Source organism: Telmatherina bonti, assembly GCF_933228915.1.
Source record: "Telmatherina bonti genome assembly, chromosome: 23".
NCBI classification, from domain to species: Eukaryota; Metazoa; Chordata; class Actinopteri; order Atheriniformes; family Telmatherinidae; genus Telmatherina; species Telmatherina bonti.
The window spans coordinates 17,015,462-17,036,851 of record NC_136632.1 but is presented as its reverse complement, the minus strand read 5'-3'; the positions used below and the strand labels follow the sequence as shown (position 1 = coordinate 17,036,851).

Genomic DNA, 21,390 nt, shown 5'->3' with positions numbered 1-21,390 from the left:
GCTGCCAAGAGGACTGAAAGTAAAAACGGATAAAGGTAATATAGATACATGATAAATCAGATGAATCCAGGATTTTCTAAAGTTGTTTGATTCTTTAAAGGCATGTAGCCACATATAAATCTGAGTAAATATTTTCTCATTTCCTATGACAGCAGACATGTTTGGTTTATCAGGTTTATTGAACTGTAAGAATTGTTTAGAGGCAGGCAGAAATGGGGACATTTACGCGCTGTCATGTTACTAACAGTTTGAGTGGTGCTCAGTTTCGCTCAGCACTCCTCCTCCCACTTCCAGAAATGTTCAGTGGAGGTGCTGTGTGCTTTTGAGCGACAGACAGGAGAGATGAGAGTCACGCAGGCTGTATGTCTGTATTTAGATCGGACTCGAACCCGCAACATGATGCTGTTGCTCGCTTTGCTTTGCGCTCTGTGTGCAGAACCAGCTCGCAGTCTGGAAGAAGATGAAGGGTTTATACTTGATGGAGACCTCCGCCAGTTCGCCGTGGGCAACAACAATGTTTACATTGTTACAGAAACAAGGCTTTACCAACTGAGACACGACCTGAAACTGATCCACAGTCTGGACCAGAGAGGGAGTTTTAAGGATGCTGGGAGGTTTAACCGGGTTTCTGAGTCGACTGCGTGGACCACAACTTTCAGAGTTAACGTGTTGCTGCCATTTGTTGAGAATAAGACTCTGGTCAGCTGCGGAGTGACTGACAATATATGTGGTTACTGTGAAGTTCTGGACCTGAAGAACATCTCCAATCTTCTGTATAGTGAACAGTTCCTGGTGGGACCGAAGAACCGCAGCGACGCTTCTGTCAGTTTTCTGGTGGATGTGAAGAAGGATTTAACTCAGACACACAATTATATTCTCACCGCAGTACAACAACAAAGAGAAGTGTCAAGTAAGGCTACAAACTGTGCCTCTGATTCAGAGACGATCAACCTCCATAATGTAGATAACACACAGAATGGAGGAATATTTTCTTTGAGTGGTGGTGGCGGTTCCAAAAACACAATCAAAATTGAAGGTGATGTGGAATTTGTGGACGGATTTCAGATAAATTCAACAGTGTTCCTGTTCTCCAACGTTTTACGTCCAAGTGATGAAAAAGCCAAAGTCCGTCTTATCTGGCTTGAGAGTAAAACAGTTAAAACCCTGACTCCCAAGTCTCCGCGGGAAACGATTCTCAGAGTCTCTGATAGAGATGGAAGCTGCAGACTTCTGGCCTCCTCCATCATCCCAGGAGGACAGCAGGTGCTTTGGAGCGGCGTGTTCGGTGTGGAAGGAGAACAAAGCAACACCCAGCTGGTGGTGTTTGACATCAGTCCTGATCACAGCATTAAGACTGATGCAGGCTCAGATGTTTTCAAGCTTGAAACGACGGTGGGTTCCACAACTGTCTTTTATTCATATCCATTCAAGTTAAACATTTTAAATTCTATAAATTAAAAAATATGCTAGTTGCATTTCTTCCGGGAAAGTTTGAACCCGGACATTTGTCATTTCAGTTTGAAGGACATAAATAAAGTGGTCACCCCACATGTGTTGGGGAAAAAAAACAAACAAACTGTCTATAATATGTTGTTGAACTAAAAAAGTTTTTCCTCGTAAATGTCAGGGTTTGGTCCAGTAAGTGATGACAAAATGTCATTGTACTATTAAAGGAGCTGTGGGCTCGAAAAAAATTCAGCCCTGAACTTTTTTTCCGCTGAGACACCCCGGGTAGCTAATTTAGTTTTAGTCTCTCATTCTGCCTTTTCTCTGAGCTCTCTCCAGCCAGTAAACTACAGATCTTGACTTTTGTCTTGTCTTTTGCTCTTTCCCGTACTCTTTTGTTATCTGGCATCCTCTGGAATTAAAACAGCAGTTTTGTTGATATCCAGTTGCTAGTATGTGACATTTATAGCAAAATGCTGCTTTAAAGTGATCTAACAGGATGGAAAAAATATTTTTTGAAGTGCAGTTTCTCAGGCCCAGGATGCTGCTGAGCTACTCATCAAAACAAATCAGAAGAGTTATAAAATCTGGGATTTATGTAGTGTTACTTTAAAAAAAAAATTTTTTATATATTACAATTTCAAGAAAGTTGAAAAATAACTTTTGAGCAGGGCTGTTTCTAGCTTTGTGGAGGCGCTAGGCAAGATACTGTTTGAGGGCCTCGAGTTTGTCCAACTGTGATGAAGAGATTCCTAACCCTTTACATGAGATGTCAGCATCTATTACACTTCATGAGCAAAACAGGCTGCAGGTAAAAAGAAACATTTTAAGTTGATAAACAGTTGAAATTGTTAAAAAAAAAAAAAAAAAAAAAAAATCCACTATAACACAAAGAAAAAGAATTGTCCATATTTCAATACATAGAAAACATTAAAATGTATAAAAATGTTTACTTAAGAAAATCCAACAGACCAACACTTCAAACAATGCTTAATTACCTTAGGCTTAACTTATCTGCATAACACCTAATAATAGCACACATTATTCACAGTAACAGTCACAGTGTATTGTCCTCAAAATGTCTGCTTCCTGACTTTTTTATGTGCAAAGTCATCAATGATGTCCTCATTTCATGGTTGATGTTGAGTACTACAGGACAGGTAGGGCAATGCCGTCTCATGGATGGCCTTTGGTAGGTCTTGATGAGCTTCAGCTTTGAGATGCTCCTCTCTGCTTAGGTCACAGTCGCAGGCAGAGAGCAGGATCAATGTCTAGTGCTCCAAAACATATTGCTCCTGGAAAGACACAGCTCATTAGATCATCAAGCAAAATAGATTATGAGTGCATATTCCTATTTTGTCATTATGGTGATGTTGCAGTTATACAGGAAAATAAAAGTAGTTTGTTTTTATATTAAACATTGTGATTGCAGTGTAATTTTAAAGCTTTTACCCAATTACAAAATGTTTTTGCATTAGTTTTTGCCATAAAATGGCAAAAATATGCTGGACAGTGACCCTTGAAGACTGGAATTTGACATTCCTGGTTTAAGATGGATTTCTTTCCATTTTGCCTCCAAAGATCCAGACTTTTATTTGTTGTCATTTTTCACAGTAAAGACAGTACAGTCTCTCACTCTGTCTTCATAGACACAGTCATACGTTGGACTGGTGCTGCATGTACTCTATATAAATTCTAATAAATGAGCATTGTGATCTACAGCAACATTGATATAGACTCCCAGTCAAAACAATTCACTTATTAACTGGAATAATTTATTATCATCTAAACTTCTCTGACACAAACATAAACAAATGTAAGAGCTAAACAATGTCCATGTTGGGGACCTTTACATGTACTTTATTAAAACCTCAAATACATACTAATTCTTATCTGCAACTGTCCATAAACACCAGATCTGATCATCGTTATGCTTGTTTCTCAGTTAACACCAAAGATCCTGAAACCAGTGGCAGTGCTCCTCAAGAAGAACCACATGACATCTGTGCTGGCAGTGAGACAGAGGAGCTGGATGGTCTTCTTCATTGGAACAGGAGACGGGCAGCTCATCAAGGTGTGTAGACAAAATAACATGCATCCACCACTGGACAGAGAAAAATAAGTCCACTTTAGGCTTCATTAGCACATGTAACATCAAGATCCAGACAGAATTTATTAACATTAGTGAGGTAATAATTACATAATTACTCCCAAAGTCACAATGCAGGTAGCATTTGAAAAACCACAATGAAACTTTTAAACTTTGTTTATTATGTTAATTTGCTTGATTATAGTAAATATACACTGCAGTGACATACAGAATTTTATTAATGCCACAAGAGGAAAAAATACTGCGTTCAAACATGATCAAATTGTTATAAAAATGTTTAATATATTGCATGATAATGTGGTTAGTTTTATTTTAAAAGCATGAAAACAAAAGAGGTATTGCTATTTTTTCTGGGAATGGGAAATGGTTAGCCCACAGCAGATATGAGAAATGATTTCTGGTGGTCCTGCTCCTTTTGCTATGTTGGAGTAAACATCTGCAAGCTCTCTGAAAAACAGAGAGAAATGTGGACAACATGAACACAGCAGACAGATAGAAGCTCACATTATCTTCATTTAACATTTGGTTTAAATGTAAGTAGAGGAATGGAGACTGGTTTGTGGGGGTTTAGAATCATAGGTTTAAGATTATTAGCTTTTTTTTTTACCCCTTACACACACAGTTGCATCACATCCTGTTATATATAATGACAAAGTGTTGCAACAAAGTGGAAGTAACATTAAACAGAAATGGCTGACTTTAACTCACTTCATGTTTCTCTGTGGTGGTGTGAGCTTTCAGTGGTGGCAGAAGACAAAACTGCTTCTACATTTTAGGTGGCTGGTTGTTGGTGGTCAGTATTCTGTGGTCAGATCTAGTCAGGCTAATGCAGCTCCATTTCTAACTCTTTCTAAAAGCAGTTGGGATAAATGGTATTTCTTCTTCCATTATTGTTTCTTGTTGAAATAAAATGTAAGTGTATCAATCCAATAGAACAAATGTAGTTTGGACATACTTTCCCCTTAGATTTAATGGGAAAGTGTGTCTAAACCGTTGACTAGTGCTTATATATATACAGTACATGTGCACACACACACATCCTACTGGATTGTCAAACCCAGCAAAACACTCACTAAGACATTTACCCTTGGGATAAAACGCCATGTGTTTCTACATATATTAGTTGAAGGAGATGAGATTAAATGGATTTTGTTGTTTCATTGCAAGCTAGTTAGTCTAAATGTGAGGTCTTCAACATGTTGTTCTGGACCCCTGGGGGCTCCAGGTTCATGTGTGAAATTCTGTAGATATTAGATCATTTCTTTTTTTTTTTTTTTTTTTTAATCATTTTTAAATTTTCCACAAATTAAAATATCTTTAAATAAATATTGGCATGATTTGAACATACTGTGATAAACAGATAAATGTAGGAGTATGGTGTTTTATTTCAGTCACAGATGGACACCTTCAGAGGCAAACAGCTCTCTGGTTTAATCATTCAATTATTGCACAAGAGGAGCTTAGACCCGTGCCTCCAAGCTTCAGGCACACAAAAAGGAGAAGCTGCCCTTTTTTTGCATCAGTACCCCACATGATGTTTCATGTTATTTGCTGCCTCTGTCTGATTCGCTGTGACTGGCAAAGAGCTTTTTCAGTCCCCAGCTGGTTACAATCTCAGACAGGACATACGGTTCAGTGTCATTTGAAAAGAAGATACCTTTGTAAAATAAAACACATGCATGAAATAAATCAGTTACTTTACCTGCAAGTCCTTCTGTCATTCTGGCTTAAGCACTGCAGCTCTTATCCATAAAAGCCAATCACAGAGTCCGGCATATTATAACTCAAACAAAAACAAACCACACGTACCACAAGTATAAGAGAGATGACCTGAACCTCAGGAACCACTGGTGAAAATGGAAATGGAGAGGTGGTACTTGCTGCTGATGTAGCAGCTAACAGGAGAAGACCCAAAGATTTACATCTAGTAGAGACTTTCTGCTCCATTTTCCATCAGTTTGGGGGTGTTTGGTCTGAAGAATGTTCTCAAACACCTTATTATTTGAGGTCAAATTACCTTTATTAGATTACAGATGATTAGTTTACCATTTATTTCCTCTTTGTCTGGAGGAAATAAACAGATCATTGAAAAAAAGCTTTTATTTTTAATTAGATTCTTTTCTCAGATTCTTAGTTGTTGTTTTTTTTTTCTTGAAAGATTAGCTTTTATTTTTTCTTATTTCTTTTCTGGTTTGATTGAACTAGTTTAAAACAACAATTTGTTTTCCTGCCAGCTTGTTGTGGACAGAAACTATCGCCCTGCCTGTCCCAGGGTGCTCTACAGGGCCATCACTGATCATCAAGTGTTTCCCAACATCCATCTGGATCCAGTGGATCAGAAACATGTGTATGTGCCGTTTAGAGACCAGGTACTTCAAATACTCAGTGTTCATTCATTATATTATGTATATATTTTTGATTGTTTTATTTTTTATGTACATCTAAATATGACTCCTTTCCTCCAGGTGAAGCGTGTACCTGTATCAAAGTGCAGCTCATACAGAAATGTGCAGGACTGTTGGTCTGCACAGGATCCATTCTGTGTCTGGTGTGCTTCTAACAACAGGTTAGGGAGACATCATCGGTATCTCACACTTTTACACATTTAAATACATTTATAACATTTTCTCTTCTTCCAGCTGCACGTTTGAAAGCGACTGCAAGGATTCATACTGGTTGTCCATCCCTGATGGTTTGCAACAGAAAATGGTTTCCCACAAAGTTGAGACGGACCCCACTGGACAGGTGGATTAAACACACTTAGTACTTCTTTCATTTGGAGCTACCATCAGTTGTTTGTGTCTCACATTTCTTCCTCTTTCAGATCAAACTTATCGTCCAGACACACCTGAATGGAGGCCAAGACGCCTTGTCAAACTTCGCTTGTCAGTTCTCTGCAGTCAGCAGGACTTTAAACCAGATGTCTTCTCCTCCAAAGTTTCCACAATGCACAAACATCCTTTCTAATCAGCTTCTTTCTGCAGGCGGTCAGTGACTTACAAAAAATTATCTCAGAATTTAAATGACAGGAATTGTATAACGACTGACCTGTCCAGGGTGTTATCTGCCTCTGACCTAGTGACGGCTGGAAGAGGTTCTTGGACCCCCAAATTCTGCAAAGAAATTTAGATCAAACTAAAAAGCACTTTGCTTTACACAGTGTAGTTAACACACAGATATCATCTGATTTCAGAATAATCCTTCTCAAGTCCTGTGTAAGTTACTGTCATGGCATCTCAAATTGTCACAAATAACACTTTGTTTACCATTTCTATCAAACTTAATCTCTTCAGGTGGATGGCCTAATTCTGTGTAGTTTTTGGAGAAGTTTAAACATAAAACAGAAGTTCACAAATGTGTTAAATGTTCAGTGCTTATCTAGTGTGTTCAATAAAAACAATTCTGATCTTTGAAAATATTCTGTAATTGTGACTTGCATGAAGATCAGACCTGATTATGTGTTGTAGCCATGACAGACTGTCTTTATTTCCCAGGTGTGGATGTCACAGTAAAGATCAGACTTGGAAAGACGGTACTGACCCTACAACTAAATGTAATCAACTGTTCTGACATTTATGGAGAACCAGGTTCTGTTATGTAAGTGTGATCATATGTTCATCAGACCAGAAGTGAAGATATTCACTGGTCACATGTGTCGTGTAAAAGCGGTGAAATGATCAACATCTGACACTGTGCTTAAACTGAAACATGCTAAAATGCTGCATTTTATATGATCTGTACAGGTGGTGTTGAACAGTATTAATGGACTAATCTCATGTTCTCTTCAGGTGTCAGAAGTGTATCAAGGCTGGATGTGGATGGAGAAACAATGTCTGCTCCTGGGCCAACGAAGGGGTGCAGAATGTTATAATGATTTTTTTTTTCTTATGTTGCATTTAAAAGTTTTATTTATAAGTATATACATATCGTACATATTCTTTATTTTGCAAAACCAAAATAATCCAGTCATCTTATTAACTATAATTTATCAAATAATGGCTTAAAATTTTCTATAGTTTAGATATTATACATGTTTAAACTTTAAAATAAGATCAAATAAATGGTTTCCTGTAGTTTGAGTTACTGAGCACGTTTCCTTTATTCCTCTTTTTTCCTCTTGCAGGACAGTTTCTGCCCAAAGATGGAGGCTGAGAAGAACTTCTCTGTAAGTCTGAACCTCAGTTCTCACTCGTTTTATTCAGTAAAATCTCAGGAGAGCAACTTGTATTCATTGAAAGTTAATTGTCTGTGTGTGTGTGTGTGTGTGTGTGTGTGTTGTCAGAGGCCAGAAATCTCCTCCATCCAACCCAGCGCTGTGTCTTTCTACGGCAGAAATCATGCAGTGTTGTCAGGTCGTAACCTCCGTAATGTGACTGGAGTGAGGATCCAGGCGGACATGGACTGCTCTCCACGGGAGTGAGTCATTCTGCAGAAAACTGCAACCACCCTTAGACTAGAAATGACATTAATTTCTGAAAATTACAATGTCACAATCTACAATGTTGAATGTATTGATAATGTTGAGCAACGCTTTAATCCAGACATGTTTAGTTCTTTCACTAAACTGCATCTTTGCTTGTAGGAAATAGAAAAAAGTGTCCTTGTTTGCACACTTTTTCGGAGGAATCCAGTCTGAAAATGTTGCTGCTGCTTTCCAAAAGCTTCTGTTTCAGTGACACAGCTGCTGACCTGCGAGATGTTTGGCTTTTAGCTCTTTAAAACACCTTAACTGTGAAAAATGCAGCATTTCCTTTTTGCTACATCGTCATCATTTATATGATTCAATCTAACTCTAAATGCAGAAGCAGTGTATGGCAAGTTGAGTAACTCCGTTATTTCTTCTCGAAACAATCTTAGTTGCAATAGCTTTCACCAATCATCGTCCAAGCAACCCTATCAGTCTCTCACATCATTTTGGTGGAATTTTGTCCAATCTTCTTTATTGTGTGGCTTCATATTATTGAGATATGAGCTCTTAAAGTTACATCACACCATTTAATCAGGTTAAGATCTGGATGTGGATTAAGTCATGATCAAGCCTTGATTCTGGTCTATGTTGTTTGGCTGTAGATTTGCTTAACAGCTGTATGAACAGTTTTATCCGAGCTTTAGCTGTCACACAGATGATCTCTTGCTTGACTCTGAAATACTTTTAGTGTTGATTGGAGCTTAGGGTTAGCTAAAATGTCTGCAAGTGCCTATTGATTGTACCCACTGTGCTACTCACTGATCTTGGGGCAAATTTATATCTTTACTCCTTGGAAAAGTGGCAGTTTAATTTCTCTCCATATATTAAAAATATCCTTACTGTATGACTAAATGTACGTTTTTTTCTTAAAATATATAACCTTTCTGAACATGCTGAGCAGTCATGGTTGTCTCTATCTTTGTTGACATCTTGCCTCTTCACTCACACACACCAGTTACAGACCAGCAAGCTGCTAAAACTTCTGCTTTTACGAAAAAGTTCACACTTGCTGATGATCATGTTATTAAATTAACTTTTCTGCGGAATTAAGCTGCTACGCTACTTCCCTTCTTGTTTCCTACAGAAGCAGTAAGGGCGTACCTTTGGCTTTGTTCCTGTAAAATGAATAATGACACAGTGTGATAGCTCATGTCTGGATGTTCATCTTTGGTTTTGTTTACCTAGAACTGGGATGTCCAGATGATTTTAAAACGCTTTGAAACTTTGTCATTGAAAGAGAAAAGATGTCCACATGACAGCATGACCATGTTGGTGCCTGTTTTGTTTTTTTTTGTCACCGTGTGTTTTCTGGTCAGATCTCCTGTTTGGAACAACACTGGTGGGACTCTGACCTTCCACATCCCCAGTACAGATACTAAAGGTGTGGTCAAAGTGTGTCTCCTTCTCCCAGATGGTAGCTGCCACGGTGATGCTAAAATCACCTACAAGTCTGCACCAATCTGCACCAGCGTTACACCAAGCAGCACATGGATGAGGTATTTGCTTAAAATGAACTAAAAATAACTTATTCAGGTGAATTTTTTCCAGAAATGTAAAAGAAAAAGAAACATTTAATGAACGTAGCACCTCTTCAATTTATTCAATTTAACAGAAAATATCAATATAACATTATTTATTGACATTTATTCACAATAATGTGTAACTTGTATTTCTTGGCAGCAAACAAAAAAATCTCTTTTTGGGTCACACTTAAGTGCTTTCTTTCCAGAGATAAGAGCTTTCTCTGAAACTTATTCTAGGCAGCAGGGTCAGCCACTCTTACAGCCTGAATGTGGTTAGGTGGGATTATGAGAGTCACTTCCCAGGAGCATTTTCTGTCACAATGAGAGCACTTCCCTTTTTCAATGCACCATTTTATCTCTTCTGTTTGCACACAATAGTTTTGCAACACATCTCTAAGAAATAGCTCTGAAGGGAATCACAAACAACTAACCATTAAGTGCGCAATGGATCATTTCCGTTGATTTAGAGGCCAAATGGCTAGATGTTTTCTACACTTTCAACAGGTTAATGCCATCATAATGCTTCTTGTAAGCTATCTTGCCATTTTTCATTTATTTGACATCATTAGTTGTGATGATTTAAAGTTAATGATTTAGCTTCACTCTAAAGGAAATACACAACCTGTTCAGATCTGGTGCTGAAGTGCACCCATGTTGATATGAAATGGACAGGTGTAAACATACGTATTATAATTTTAAGGCTATAGATTGGTCCTGAATCTAAGCCACACTTGAATAAAAGCTGAACCTTCACCAATAATGCGCAGCTTTAATTCATTCAACAGCTGATCTCCTTTAACTTGAAGCCTGCATCATATGCATTTCTTTGTGTGAAATGCATATTTCCTGTGACGAGGGGGTGTGCATGAAGCACATTGTGACTCAATCACCAGTAAAATCCATAAACAAGCCAGTTCCCAAAAATGTTGTGTTTAAAACCACTGTATCAAGAAAGGTTTGCATACAAACCAAACTTATGAGAGAGTAAATGAAATATGAAGTAGAGTTGCCAACACGTTCAAAATGCAACTGCATTCTGTGGAATTGAGCTGAAAACAATATTTTTAGGATAAAGGTTATACTGACCTGGATCATCATGACTCTTACAAATAAAAAAAAAAAGTTGGTGGATTGACAAGTTTTTTGTAAAGTTTTTTTTTACAAGTAGGCTTTAGTTTGCTAAATTATTATTTTTTAATAAATTTTAATAATAATTTTATCTAAAATCAGATCATTTACATAGCTGACCTTATTGAAATGTTTGTATATAATTCTATCAATGTGACTCAGGTGAATCTGAAACCTGAAAACTGAATGACTTTACAGAAACATCAGCAGCGGTGTTATCCTGTTTTTTGCTCATGTATGATGCACACCGAGATCTGATCACATGTACACATCCAGGGAAACATTGCAACAACATAGAGGGTATGTCTGTCATCAGGTCTCCCAGGATGGATGGTAAATGGACTGGTAGTTCTATAGCGCTTTTCTAGTCATGCGGACCACTCAAAGAGCTTTACACTACTTGTCACATTCACCCATTCACACTCATTTAACACACTCATACCCCGATAGGCACATCGGGGGGCAGTTTGGGGTTCAGTGTCTTGCTAGGACTGAGCTACAGTCGCTGTCGATGATAACACCATATGTAAACAGAGTCACAGTGAAATCAATTTTTTGTTTTAAAGCACCTTGCTCAATAAGTCACACATTTGTCACACATAATTGGCTGCTGCTCTGTGTCCTGCAGTGGGAAGAGGACGATAACACTCGTGGGGTCTCACCTGGACTTTGTGGAAGACGTCATACACAGCCACAACCCAAAAGCTGCGATTCCCAGAAACAGCAGCTATCAGGTGGTTTTTGCAGACACATCCTATCTGATTGTTCAAAAACAATCTTGTATTTTGTCATGAAAGTATGTTTAATTGTTGTTTTAGTGCAGAAATATTTGTTATTTTCAAACCCCTTCTCCCAAAAATGTTGGGATGAATGAGCCCATAGGGATGATGTGTAAAACCAAAGTAAAAACGGCATGTAATCATTTTCCAATCCAATAAACCAAAACTTTATTTCATAAGAACATAAAAAGCATAAAGTGATGAAAGTGAATTATTTGACTAATTAAAAAAAAAAAAGTTGACCTTATCTTGAGTTTGATGTGAAGTCTTAGAAATGTTCTATGATCTACAGTGCATAATACCTTCAGATGACTCTAAAGATGTGGGATATCTGTGCAAATGGGACAAAGCCTAAAATCAATCCATTAATATTGATAGAACTGACAACTTGCACGTCTGGAAAGACTATTAATGCTGAAAGGAATATACAGTTTGTAGAGCAGCATATGCTCCCACCTACACTTTATTATTGTCAGTAAGGCTTTTCACATGATATTGAGATTGTATCCTTTGAAACAGTACGGCTTCAAAGTAGAACAGCTGCACTGGTTTACCGAAAGCTCAGACCTTCACCAACTGAAAACATGAAGTGCATCCTGTAATTGAATGAACAGCAAAGAAGATGTTAAACTGTGATAAGCTTTGGTCTTTCCCAACATGGTTTAGATGTCTTGCTGCCATCAAATTCAGTATTTTTTTATTAATTTGTCACTCTCTCTTTTATGAGTGTTTTAGTTTCTACTCTTAATAATATATAAATAAATTACTAGATTCACAAATCATTGCATTATATTTACATTTATTTATTTATTTACATTTTCAAAGCAACTATACTTTGGTATGTCACATGACATCTTACATCATCACACCCCTCCATCCCCTTCACATGTTATTAGTTTGACTTTTGTTGTAATTTGTAGTATTGTGTTGAGTTGTCATATTATAGTACCTAGATCTCATTGTCATGATAGATTCTGATAAATAATACAGCTGTTGTTTAAATTCCCTGCAGAATCTCATCTATGAAACACCTGCAGCTGAAAGCACCAGATCTTTCTCCAGTATTGTGCATGTGAAAGTAGCCAATCAGACACGGAACTGCGCCGGAATCACCTACTATCCAGACCCAGTGTTCACCAGTTTCACATCTGTGAAAGTAGGGGATGATGTCCATGTCACTGTAGAGGTGATTTTTTTTTCTTTCCCTTTGATTTTGCTTGATTTTTTTTCCACACATGTGAAACAAGTGACATTATCATATAAAATGTTAGAATTTACTTCTATTGTTTTTACAGAAAGAGAAAGATAATATGAACATAACAGCTGCAGATCTCTCAATCTGGGGTGTTTATGAAGAAAAGCTGTATCCCTGCGTCAACATAGACAGAAAACCCAGTAACAACACAGAGTCTTTCATTTGCAAGATTAAAAATGAAAGAGATAAAGAGTTTCAGCAATTGCAGGTAAGTCTGTAGGTCATGTTTCACCAAGCTTTGCAGCATTATGAGCCGTCAAGCGATGTTTCCACTGTAGCGATTAGTTCTCCCTGACAACGTAGTATCTGGTAAGTTCAGATTTCTCAGAAGTGGATAATGAAGCGATCACTGAGGATCCTCTCAATAATCCAGAACAATGCTGACTTAAACAGGAAATATTCTCATGAAATGAGATACTGGCAGAGCCTCCTCAATCCCAGCCAGGTTTTTTGTAACTGAAGCTCAGACAGTTCAGGCTTTGCTGTGATGCTGCATCAGAATTTCGTTTTTACAGTGCGTAGCGTTGTTGCACTCGACAACGTACTGTATTGGATTTCATACAGTTTGATAAGATCTTTTTGGTGTTTTAATGAAAATATTTAAAATACAATGTGATCATTGCTATTTCAGATAAAATATGGAGACAAGACCATAACACTGAAGAGCTCTTCATTACTGTTACTTTGGATATTGCTTGTGATTCTGTCAATACCTATCATCATTATTGGTGAGTTCACTTAAATTATATACCTTTATATAATATATATCTCTTTAGTTCTTTATAGCTTTTAATGAACATACAGATTCAGTTGTCTATTTTAGCACTTCACTCTTTTGTTCAGGTCTATCATAGTTACTGTTATTATTAGTTAATTTTTTATAGATTGGAACCTTTTTCACACATATTCCAGTTGATGTAAAAACTCTTGAAAATAATGAACAATTCAGATGCAGGTAGTAAAGCAAGAACCAGAACCAGAAGGTAGTCAAATTCTGACCCATCCTAGTTCATCTGTTGTGTTCTTGGGCATGAAGCTAGCCTCCATTGTCTGCATTGTTGGCGTATGAATGTGTGTGAGTGTGTGGTGATGAGAGGCCGTCTGCGCAGATTGGCTGCCACATTTCTGTCGGTCTGCCCCAAGGCAGCTGTGGCCATACATGGAGCTCACCACAACCTGGTGTGCATATTGAATGAATGAATAAATAAAGCATTTTGTGTGCAATGAAAAATTCTATAGAAATCTAATCTATTAATGATTCCCACCAGATGGATATTGAGTCAGAGGTTTCTTCATCTTTTGCAACAACAAAAGTCAAGGAGGGCACCTCACTATGCACATTGATTTTTTTTTTTTTTTTTTAAATGACTGATGAGAAATTACTGCATTATTACTGATCCCATACGACTAAAAACATGTCATTTTGGGCTGAATGAATAAACAGAAAAAAACATGTGACTTGTGAATCTAAACCTATTGGTTTCATTACCATTTCTCCATCCCCGCAATCTACCATCCTGCAACTTTTAGATAAAACGCGGTTGAATCAAATTCCCTCTGCGGTGTGTCATTCAGCTCTGCAGAAACCAGGTAATGAGCCATTCATTTGTCTCAGAGAAAGGCTGTATCTAAACGTTACAGGATGGGCAGTCCTGCTGTAGGACCATGCAGGGGGAAATTCTGGGTGATGAAATCCCAGCTACACCAGTTGTGTTGTATCTTTTGAAAGAAAGTACACATAAAAGGTTTTTTTAAATGACACAATCATCAGTGAATTTTAGACTTGTAGCTTAAAAAAAAATGTCACTCTGCTTGATTCATTGCAAACCTCTCCTCCTTAACTTCTGTTTGGTGAAAAAGAAACTTTTTAGAAATATAAATGCAACAATGCCACAAGCAGAGGTTAAGGGGTTAACCTACCACTGCGCTTTAATAATAATAAATAGACTGACAGGGTTTGCACCAGCTGCACAGAAATGGTAAATCTGACCATGGGTGTGCAAGATTCAACAAGTTAGTGCTCTCACATTTGTTTTCAGTGGTGATGATCGTCTACAGAACCAAGCAGAAAAAACTCAACGATGAGTTGAACCAGAAAATAGAAAAGATGGAGCTCGACATCAGGAATGACATCAGACAAGGTAAGGAACGCAGTCTAACACTCTTACCACCAAGCATCACTACAATGGTTCAAACTGAGCACCAGCCTTTACTTACTCTATTTAAGTGGAAATGATTATGGTTCCAGTGGAGAAGAGTTTATTGCACACAGTGCTTTCTAGAGAGACAGAAAACCATACGTAAGCTGCTACTTCTAGCTCCTTGTTGACTAAGTTTCACACACAGTGCTGCAAAGCTTTCCTTCAGCTTATCTCAGGCATCTGCTTAAACAGGATATCATCACCACTCTTACTGCAGCAATTATTTCTTCATAAATTTTAAGGAGTAACTAAGTGTGTACAGCGAAGAGCCTTTCAGGCTTAACTTCAGCTAATGATGATTTTTGTTTGGAATTCTAATCTGGAGAACGTTTCTGCTGACACATTAGTGGAACTACGCGATTCAGTGCTTTGCAGCATTTAAAATCAAACAAAAAGCGAAACATCAACTAAGGTTGCTCTGCTGGTGGTTGCCATGGCTGCCAGAGTGACAGGAAACATCACACAGCAAAGAGGAAGGAAGAATGCCCTACTGAAAGAACAAATTAAGTATGCAGAGGTCACAAAGGTTGAAAGAAAGACCCAAACTATTGCTGAACTTTGACTTCAGCGTTAGAGAGCAAAGTATCAAAGAAAAATGAGAAAACCGTTTTAAATTCAAATACACCCTGAAAAAAATGTGTGGAATATTTTTGCTGTTCTTATTGCATGTGGTCAGACAGCTATCAACCAACATTGCCCCAGATCACTGCACACTTACTTGTTCCTCTTTTTTGTGTATATGTGGCTTCACATGTTTCATCTAATTTAGTAATTGTCAAATAATAGCTCAGATTTTTTTCAGTTTTGCAAATTTGACTATTGTATTTTAAGAGGTATCTTTCTAGTTTCTTTTTTGCCATTTCTTCTCATTTTAGATGTATTTTAATCATAAATGTCTCAAGGGCTCATAATCCCTCTTGCTTGCAGCTGATTGATACTGGAGTGTCATCTGCATGTGATTCTTTTTGATCTTTCACAACCTCATCACACTGACCCTCTTCCGTTACGCTGCTATCTTCCGTTGGTTTTTATCCACACAAGCAGCTTGTTTTAGTACCATAAAATTTTCTGAACTGGTTCAGATGTGAGACTCTCCACCCAAACTCAGCTGATGGTAATAACTTAACAACATTTCTCTGTCCATATTTTCATGTGTTAGCACTGGTGTGTTGATTGCAGCATCATTGCACACATTAGCAGACACTTCTACATCCTCTTTTTGTGAAAAGCTTGCTTCACAAGTTTCTCTTCACCTTCTGCATTTTTCCTCTGCATGTTGACTGCAGCTGATAACACAGCTTCATTTAATTTTCCTCCACAGGTTTTGTGGATCTGCAGACTGACAGAGATGAGCTGTTGGAGAATGTCGGAACAATTCCTTTCCTGGACTACAAACACTTTGCTTCAAAAATCTTTTTTCCTGAGGTGAACTGAAGCGATCATGGAAAGAAATTTTGACTATTTTGTGCTGTAAATTCATTGCTTTTACACAACAACTGACTATTAACCCCTGTGTTCATACCTGCATCAAACATTTTGAAAATAATAGTTTGTGTCTGGGGTTTGTGTAATATTTTTATGGTGCCTTTCTGCTGTTTGGGTACAATGTATATTAGTTCAGATGGCCTTGCAAGTTTGCTTTAACAATGGTGACAGTGGTGTTAAGTAGGCCTTGCTAGTGCCTGATTGGACCCGCTTTTGTCTTCAGATCAGCATCGGTTCCTCCAGTGGTGTCATGGTCCCTCAAGAAGTGTGTCTACTCTCAATTTTTGTCCTTAAAAAAAAGATATGGCTGCTATATATATAAACATCTTTATTATGTCTATGTTCAGGGTAAAATTAATGCAGCTGCTGGCCAACTGGACCATTGTGGATTTGGTATCATTAGCTGAGCTGCTGTACATTCATGGGGATGTTTGTAATTGTAAAACCAGCATCACAGATGCTTTAGAAGTGGGTATCCTCAATGCTGACTGAAAAGAAGTCTGTATACTCCATATACCCATGTATACCCTGGACTACCACTGAGTTCCTCAGAGATTTTAGTCCATTTTGACATGATGGTATCACACGTTTGTTGACTGCACATCCATGATAACAATCCCCTGTTCCACCACATCCCCAAGATGCTCTGTTGGATTGAGTTCTGGTGACTGTAGAGGCCATCGGAGTAGAATGAGTTCATAGTCGCCCTGCGATGGACTGGCTAGCTGTCCAGGGTGTACCCTCCCTTTTGCCCAAAGACTACTGGGATAGGCTCCAACTTCCCCACGACCCTTCATCGGGTTAAGTGGTTAGGATAATGAATGAACCAATGAGTTCATATTCATGTTCAAGAAACCAGTTGGAGATGATTTGAGCTTTGGGACATTGTGCATTATCCCATTAGAAGTGTCCATCAGAGGATGGTTCACTGTGGTCACAAAGGGATGGATATGGTCAAAGACAATACTCATACCACCAACCTTAACTGTTGATACCAGTCAGGATAATGTCATTCTTTCAACTTGTTTCCACCAAATTCTCACCCCGCCATGGGAATGTTGCGACTGAAATGAAAACTCAAAGATCAGGTGACATTTTTCCGTCGTTTTGTCCAGTTTTAGTGATTCTGTGTGATTTGCAGCCTCAGTTTCCAGCTGCTGTGGACATCTGCCTCAAGGTTAGACATGATGTGCGTTCAGATATGGTATTCTGCATGTTTTGTTGTAATCAGTGGTTATTTGAGTTATTGGCTTTCTTTCAGCTCCTACCAGTGTGTCCAGTCTACTCTGTCCTCTGTAGATTATATAGTCTGTGTACTGTACGTGACTAAATACATTGAGTTGCTGCCATGTGATTGGTTGATTAGCTGTTTGTGTTAGCAAGCAATCAAAAAGGTGTACCTGATGAAGTGGCCAGTGAGTGTGTTTTTTTTCTGTTGTAACTGATAAAATGTATGTGTGCGGCATTTAAGACGAAGACAAATTTCTCTAAGAAGACAACATCAGAGTGAACCTTGCTGTATTCTACTGTATCATATTGAATAGTATTGTATCCTGAATTCAGAAATATGTAGTATGTTATGACTGTCAGTTTAACAGAATAATTTTCTTTGCTTTCCAGAGTGAAACCTTGATGACATTGTGTGTCAAAGACATTGGTCAGGTAAGGTTTCACAACAGCACTTTTCTGCTGATGTTTAGACAGCTGCGTCAATATCAGTGATGTTTTGCTTTGTCTTCTCTGGGATCAGGACGGAGAGATGGTTCAGCTCGATGAGTGTTGCCAGGGTTTCTCCCGTCTGATCCAGGACCAGCTCTTTCTCACCTCTATGGTGCACGCTCTGGAAGAGCAGAAGAGCTTTACCATCAAAGACAAGTAAGTTTGCTTTGTTGTGGGGTGTGTCGCTCACATGTAACATGTCACAACTTTTCTTCTTTTTACAAAGCTCATTTAACTTTTTTATGAAGTTTTATTTAGCATCACTTCTTTTCTTCTTTAGAGTTGATGCACCATTTTGCTTGCTTCTGTTTCAGGTGTGCACTGGCATCACTACTCACTGTGGCACTTCACAGTAACTTGACATACCTCACAGAGGTGATGAAGGTTCTTCTAAAGGATCTGATGGAGCGACACAGTAATACACAGCCCAAACTGCTGCTACGTCGCACAGAGTCCACAGTGGAGAAGCTGCTGACCAACTGGATGTCCATCTGTCTCTACGGCTTCCTGCGGGTCTGTTTCCTCTAAATGCAACTGATGATGATAATAATCATTTAGAGTTGCTAGACTAGAATTACATCATCCAAAACAGGTTCAGATTGGAGTGGTGAATTGTGCAGGCGATTTATGAACTGCTAACAATTTGCTAAATAACTGAGAGTCACAAACAAGCCTGCTTGTTTCTAATCAGACATGGCTATTTAACAACCAAGGTATACTTGATTGTGAGAATTATTTTTACAATTTAAAGGATGTCGGACTCATTCCAGTGAGGGTTGGATTCCACCAAGGCTGCCCTTTATCACCGATTCTGTTCATAACTTATATGGACAGACTTTCTAGGCGCAGCCAAGGGGTTGAGGGGATCTGGCTTGGTGGCCTCAGGAGCGGATCTCTGCTTTTTGCAGATAACGTGGTCCTGTTGGCTTCATCTTGCCGTGATCTCCAGCTCTCACTTGAATGATTCACAGCCAAGTGTGAAGCGGCTGGGATGTGAAGTGGCTGGGGTGAGAATTGGCGCCTCCAAATCTGAGACCATGGTCCTCAGCCAGAATAAGGTGGATTGCCCTCTCCAAGTCGGGAGTGAGGTCCTGCCTCAAGTGGAGGAGTTTAAATATCTTGAGGTCTTGTTCACGAGTGAGGGAAGGATGTAGCGTGAGATTGACAGACGGATCCATGCGGCGTCTGCAGTAATGTGGACTCTGTGTCGATCTGTCGTGGTGAAGAATGAGCTGAGTCTAAAGGCAAAGCTCTCGATTTACCAGTCGATCTATGCGATCTATGCTCCTACCCTCATCTGAGATGTGGTTTGTGACTGAAAGATCTCGTATACAGGCGGCTGAAATGAGTTTCCTCCGCAGGGTGGCCGGGCTTTCCCTTTCAAGACAGGGTGAGGAGCTCAGTCATCCGGGAGGGGCTCAGAGTAGAGCCACCGCTCCTCCGCATCGAGAGGAGACAGTTGAGGTGGCTCGGGTATTGGGTCAGGATGCCTCCTGGACGCCTCCCTGGTGAGGCATTCCGGGCACATCCCTGCAGGAGGAGACCCCAGGGGAGACCTAGGACACGCTGGAGGGATTATATCTCTCGGCTGGCCTGAGAACACCTTGGGATCTCCCCATAGAGTTGGCAAATGTGGCTGGGGAAAGTGAGGTCTGGGTTTCCCTCCTTAGGCTGCTGTCTGTGCGACCCGACCCCGGATAAGCTGGGTAGAATGGATAGATGAATGGATGGATAAAGGATTAGTGTGAGAAGATTTCAGATTTAAACTGAATCAAATTGAGTTATTTGATGCTACCTAGATCATGTTGAAATTTAATAAAATTCATTTACAATCCAAATGGGAAAGTAGTTTTGCAGCATATAAAGCAGCAATAATTTTCGGTTCTGGTTAGACATCAATTTAAAATTTATCTAATTGTGAACAGGTATTCCTGAGTATTCCTGTTACAAGTTCTTTCTCTGACTGAACTCACCTGTTGTTTATTCAGTGTTAAAATGAAGATGTACAGTTTTGTCAATTATGTTGAACAGCTTTTGCAACATTCGCCTTTAAAAAGTATCAGCTCAAAGGACTGCAGATCAGACCCCTATACATAGAGCCGGTTTTCTTGATCAGCTTGTTCTGTTTTGTTTTTTTTGTTGTTTTTTTTTTTTGAGTCACTGGCTCTGATGCCGCTTCATCAACAGATGGCTATGAAGCATGTTGCATGGTCTGTCGGATTCCTGTTAACTCTGCTAAATCAAAACTTCCTCAGGAAGTAAAAGAGAGAGGGTTGAATGCTGTGTTGAAAAAAGAATTTACACCCCATCTAAAAATTTTTAGAAAATGCATGTGACTTAAAATAAACCTCCCTTGCATCGTCATACAGGTTCGTCGAGATGCTTTTGAAAATTGAGAAACATAAAACACTTAATATCGGCTGTAAATACTCAGAAATGTCTGCCACTGAAACCGACATGTGGTGAAAGAAAAAGGAAAACACAAAGGCTTAAAACAGACCATTTTTTTTAAGCGCATGACACTCGCTCCTTCTCTTATATTGTTGACTTTGCTTGGTTTTATTTCCTTATTGAAAGTAATTCCTGGCACTGCCAGTATGTTTTATTAACGTCTTTTTTTGGAGATATGATGAAATTAACACAAGTGCAGAAAAGTTTTTCCTACCACAAAAGATCAGATCAGAATTAATCTGTATTATCTGTATCCTTTAACAGTTTTGAGTAGCATCAGATGTATGGGTTATGTGAAGCTTATCAGTCCAGGACTTAGAAATTCTTGACACGGATTCCTTTAAAACCATCATCTGGTCAGTGTATTCTAAAAAGCTGGTCAGGATCAAATCAGCTCTCCCACAACCCAAAATAACACAAAGCAGGTAAAGATTTAATGCAGGAGAGGGAAGGCTAACATCAGATCAAAGAGTGACGACCAATATATTTTCATAAAATATTACATGCAACTGACGTGGTTTTCAAGTTAGCATGTTAACACACACACACACACAAAAAAAAAACTTGTTCACATTTTATCTAACCGGTTATTATATTCTATTTATGGATAATACACGGTTAGCATATAATTAGCATGCCTGCCTGCTCATTTCTTTTTTAATTTGTCTTGTCCAGCATCCTGACAGCCGAATGGTGGTCCGGCTGCCAAGTTGTGCTCAACAAATTTAGTCTTTCAAGAGGAAGCTGACCTTCATTCTTCATTTTTGTTCTTGATTTTATTATTTACATCATACATTTTTGTTGTTATTGTTTGTTTGTTTTTTC

General features: G+C 38.7%; 1 protein-coding gene across 1 annotated transcript in view; it reads left to right on the top strand.

Moving 5' to 3' along the window:
- The first annotated feature begins 351 nt into the window (after positions 1–351).
- The window catches only part of plxnc1 (plexin C1), a 31,100-nt gene continuing 10,061 nt past the window's right edge, over positions 352–21,390 (top strand). Inside the window, exons 1-20 of the mRNA XM_079263472.1 lie at positions 352–1,392; positions 3,392–3,520; positions 5,791–5,925; positions 6,022–6,122; positions 6,196–6,301; positions 6,381–6,543; positions 7,051–7,153; positions 7,345–7,411; positions 7,680–7,721; positions 7,839–7,972; positions 9,341–9,520; positions 11,304–11,409; positions 12,467–12,640; positions 12,750–12,917; positions 13,341–13,437; positions 14,749–14,850; positions 16,232–16,335; positions 18,016–18,057; positions 18,146–18,270; positions 18,429–18,627. Coding sequence (XP_079119598.1) covers positions 397–1,392; positions 3,392–3,520; positions 5,791–5,925; positions 6,022–6,122; positions 6,196–6,301; positions 6,381–6,543; positions 7,051–7,153; positions 7,345–7,411; positions 7,680–7,721; positions 7,839–7,972; positions 9,341–9,520; positions 11,304–11,409; positions 12,467–12,640; positions 12,750–12,917; positions 13,341–13,437; positions 14,749–14,850; positions 16,232–16,335; positions 18,016–18,057; positions 18,146–18,270; positions 18,429–18,627 — 3,273 coding nt within the window. The 5' untranslated portion in view covers positions 352–396. The remainder of the gene's footprint in view (positions 1,393–3,391; positions 3,521–5,790; positions 5,926–6,021; positions 6,123–6,195; positions 6,302–6,380; positions 6,544–7,050; positions 7,154–7,344; positions 7,412–7,679; positions 7,722–7,838; positions 7,973–9,340; positions 9,521–11,303; positions 11,410–12,466; positions 12,641–12,749; positions 12,918–13,340; positions 13,438–14,748; positions 14,851–16,231; positions 16,336–18,015; positions 18,058–18,145; positions 18,271–18,428; positions 18,628–21,390) is intronic.